The 4,388-nt window shown below is 36.2% G+C and overlaps 1 protein-coding gene across 2 annotated transcripts; it reads right to left on the bottom strand.

The window, feature by feature from the left end:
* Positions 1-620: 620 nt before the first annotated feature.
* On the bottom strand, positions 621-3,994 carry LOC110884405 (PAN domain-containing protein At5g03700). 2 transcript variants are annotated; one of them, XM_022132113.2, is made up of 2 exons: positions 3,373-3,994; positions 621-1,596 (listed from the first exon to the last, which is right to left on the bottom strand). In XM_022132113.2, exons 1-2 carry the CDS (start codon positions 3,760-3,762, stop codon positions 661-663), a joined length of 1,326 nt encoding a protein of 441 aa, XP_021987805.1. In that variant the 5' UTR covers positions 3,763-3,994; the 3' UTR covers positions 621-660. The 2 variants fall into 2 exon arrangements, with proteins under 2 accessions (XP_021987805.1, XP_021987806.1); XM_022132114.2 differs by having other exon boundaries at positions 3,381-3,994.
* Positions 3,995-4,388: the final 394 nt, after the last annotated feature.

The raw sequence follows: 4,388 nt of genomic DNA, 5'->3' as shown, positions 1-4,388 counted from the left end.
TTTTTTAAATCGTTTTGATTTGTTCGTTGCTTTGGTCTAAGGTTTGCTTTTTTTTGCGTGCTATTTTCATAGTCGGTTTCTTTGTTGAGCCATTGGGTTGACATCTATTGAGTCGTGGTAACTTATGTTTAACTAGTCGCTTGAAAGATTTAGGCCGCTTCAAATATGAATTTGATTGACCACTTTTTTTATTTTGTTGATCGGCTTGGTTTGTGATGAAAAAGTAATAAGCAAAATCAAGTGGGGTAGTTGTTTTTGTGGTTAAGGAACGCAAATATCCGTCAGTTTATTTTAACACCGAAGGAGGAAATCACTATCACTAGTGCTATAAATTTTGAAGGAGGTATATAGTTCTAATTATTGATGGATTTTGTCACTTCCCAAGTTTTGAGCCTTTTGTTTCCTCTTTCTCTTAGCTTTTTAATTTCTTTGTTTTTTTTTTTTTTTTTTTTTTTTTTGTTAATCTTTCTCTTTACAAATTTTAATATCCTCACTATATCCACATTTCAAAGCATACAATCACAATTGACAACTATACATATAAAAAAAATATTGCCCCGCCGCGTAGCGTGGGTAGTGATTGTACGTAAAAAAAATTGCTTACCACACCACGTAGCGCAGGTAGTAATATATGAATTATATCGTATCAACTTTCAAATCTTAATTATTATTTGCTTCATTTTTCCTTTTCCACAACATATAAAAACCCATTCCACCCAAACATACAAAAAGAACAATTCCATCAACAACAACAATCAAAATCAATTCCCATTTCCTCAATCCATTCTTATTCTTCTCACCCTCCAAAACCTTTACCATAAAACTTGTTTTTTCATCAACATTATCAACCTCCTTCATTCCTCTTATCTCTCCATACAAATAACACTCACTATTCTCCCTTTCAAATAATGCACCCACACATGTACAATTCTTTCTACACGAATGCTTACACGACTCCTTTGTCGTGTTAACAATTTTCCAGTTTTCGTTCCTCAAAACGATGGTTATATTTCGTGCCTCCTTCATATTGCTCCTTGAATTTCTACAAAAGTTACCTAGAGACCCCTCGTTTGGCAAACATGAACATTTGTTAGAAAAAGTACAAATTTCGTTCCGTTTGCAAAAATATGGTTGATCACATTTGTTTCTTAGAGCTTGGAACGAGGTTTCGAATTTCCTTGTAGTATTTGAATAGTAGTAAAACCCTAAGTTCCCGGTTGCATTATCAATTGCTAAGAACCTTAAAAGCTTTAGTCTTTTGCACGGAATTTGGGCAAACTTGTGGTTGTTATAGTTGAACAAATGCAACCCGTTTGTCGCCAATTGAATGAATGATATGTTTTCAGGTTTCTTGGGGTTGAATTCCCAGTACGAGTACTTAAACTTTTCCGAATTGAAGTAAAGTGCGAGTTTTTGTTGATGAATTTCGAACGAATAACTTGAATTTGAAATTTTAGAGGGAGAAGTTAGCTTTGTTCCGGCACTAAGTCTTTGTCCATAAAGCATTACATTTGTGGGAAAATGAAAGCTTTGCCATTTGATGACGTTGAATTCATCCACAAGAACAAGATTCCCATAGTCTGATAAATTCAGCCTCTGAAATGTGTATAAACAACGTTTACTCAATCAATCTTTAAGATATATAACAAAAAGTTCAATCTTTTTAGCCTCATATCTGAGGGTTTTTTTTTTTTTAAACACAAGTTGGATCCATTTCTACTTTTCATGTATTAGACAAGGTTAGGTCTTATAATATGTTGTGACACTTGTTTTTTTGGAATGGCGACTTTCTCGCATTAGGTTACCGTAGTTGTCCTACTCCGGCCAGACTATGTTGTCTTAACCGGGCCTACGCTGGCTTCATAGTTTGGCTTGGGCGTTCCCCCGGGGAAACTATACCTCCGGTTGCCCCTTCACAGTCGTTGTGCCATCAAAAGAGCAGAACTCTCTGGCGTAACACAAGGTGGGACGAAAACCCGGGTGGGCTCAGGATAGAGCCTGACACCTCTGCAAAGAGGCTATGCTTTATCCATCATTGCCTAATCCACCAAAGTGACACAAGTGAAGATTGAACTTGGGTCTGGAAAGCCCAAGTCTCCCACTATGCCACACCAAAACTTCTTAATGACTTGACCAGTTACCAAGGTTTATATGGTCTCAAACAGGGCTGCAAACGAATCGAACGAACACGAACAAGACCTTATTCGTGTTCGTTTGTTTAAAAATATATGTGTTCGCGAAGCGTTCGCGAACACTTATCGAACGAGATTTTATGTTTGTGTTCGTTTGTTAAGGAAATGAACTTGTTCGTTTCGTTTGTGTTTGTTTGTTAAGTTTATGCAACGAACAAAAACGAACGTTGACGAACATAAATGAGCACAAACTAATGTTGATGAACACAAATGGAAACAAACGAACACAAATAATCATTCATGAACAGAACATTTTATATACTGACTCTTATTAGATATTTATATTTAATTTGTCAGAATTTTGAAGTATTTAAATAAATATAAAAACTAAAAACACTAATGAACTATTGAACACAAACGAACACGTTACCGAACGTTTACGAACATAAACGAACGGACATGACCCTTGTTCATGTTTGTTCATTTAACTAAACGAACGAAAATTCTTGTTCGTGTTCGTTTGTTTAATAAACGAACGAACACAAACGAACTTCCCGCCGAACGGTTCACGAACTGTTCACCGAACATTTGGTTCGTTTGCAGCCCTAGTCTCAAAGATGCATAACATGCATTTGAGAGCTTGTGGCATGCAATGGATACTTGTAGATAAAATGTTTGTGCATACATCAAAGATGCATAACAAATTTGGTTCAAGCATGCAGCAACCAAACGCATGCAATTAGTACTTGTACTATGAGTACCCTGGTGCATGCATTAATAGCTTGTATGGTACAAGTCACCAATGCATCTCCAAGAACAAGTACTCAAGACATATTTCATGTTTCATTTAGTGTTTAGGAGCTTGAAATATGCAAATGATCAATTGAGTTTTTACATAAAAAAATTGTTTTTGAAGCAACCCAATACAAAATGACCTAATTGACCCGGAAAGAAAAAATCAATTCGTACCAGTTATTTAACCTTTTAATTTTACCACCTATAGTTTCTGGTGCGGAATCAGAGTGGGTCAAGAGGGTCTGCTAGCCCTCCGGCCACAAAAATTAGTTATATATATACACATATATATTATTGATTTTTAAGAAAAACATGAATTGGTCATCTAATTGTAGCTGATAAAAAGATGGTCTTAAGATAACTTCTGATAAAGAAGTTTTGGTTATGCCATTTCTACTTTTCATGAATCTATAAAAATGCACTACATACAATAGACCAAATTTACCTTTATACCTTGGCCATGGGTTGCGGTTTGCCATCCGATTTCGTCATTTTGGCCCGTCAATCGCAAGTTCCCATCCCTAGTAAGATTGATTACACATTTCTCAGAGGTGAAAAACCGCGACGAGCTCCAAACCCTATAGTTCCCAAGATAAACATCAAACGAACAAACGTATTTATTTCCCTCAACCGCTTCAACTGTAAGCCCAGCCCGAAAGCTAGGCACCGGTTGACTGGTCTCAAGTACAAATGTTGGTGTGACAAACCCATTCATGTATAGAGGGGGTATGGCGACGGTAATTGCGGTATCAAGTTGAAGGTTATCAGTGGTGCAACGGCCATGAAAGTGAGTTGTGAAATGAATGAGTAATGCAAGTGAAAAAAGTATGTTCATGAGAGAAACAATATGGGGGTTTAGTCTTCACATAGTTAGTGTGTGTTTGTGTGTGTGTTGATCAGTGTGGTAAGGTTTAGAATTGACCCAATGGGAGCAAAAAGAAGGCATGGTTGTGTTGTTTTCCCACTCCATAAAAGGTGGCATGATGATTACTTTCCAAATTTCCATCCTAGTGGTGTAGGTTGGGCACTAGACATTACCTTCACAAGGCCAATTTTATACTACCTTATATTCATATAATATGTTGGGACTTACAGTTGTGGTTATGTTGATTTAAATATAATATGCTAGGTGTTTAAAGCCAAGGCCGTCTTCGAAAATGTTTGAAAATCTTTAGTTCTGTGTGAACAGAAAATACGGACCCCTTAAATATAAATTTTTAAAAGAACATATATATAAAAAATTTAAATATATGAAAATGAATTAATGATGTCGGAATTAGAACCCGTGTCTTCTTATTATTAAAGTGACTTTCCAACCATCAAACCAAGTGCTTCAAGATGGTATTTTTCCGATTCATTATGTATATATATTCTCACTTTACAGTGTAAAACTAATAAAAAACAAAAAAAAAATTGGGCTCTCGATGGTTTAGGGTCCTGAGCCGCCACCCATCTCGCACA

The sequence above is a fragment of the Helianthus annuus genome, chromosome 10 (assembly GCF_002127325.2).
Source record: "Helianthus annuus cultivar XRQ/B chromosome 10, HanXRQr2.0-SUNRISE, whole genome shotgun sequence".
In the NCBI taxonomy this organism is placed as follows: domain Eukaryota; kingdom Viridiplantae; phylum Streptophyta; class Magnoliopsida; order Asterales; family Asteraceae; genus Helianthus; species Helianthus annuus.
Note: the sequence above shows the minus strand (reverse complement) of the source record. Positions and strands in the feature narration are given on the sequence as shown.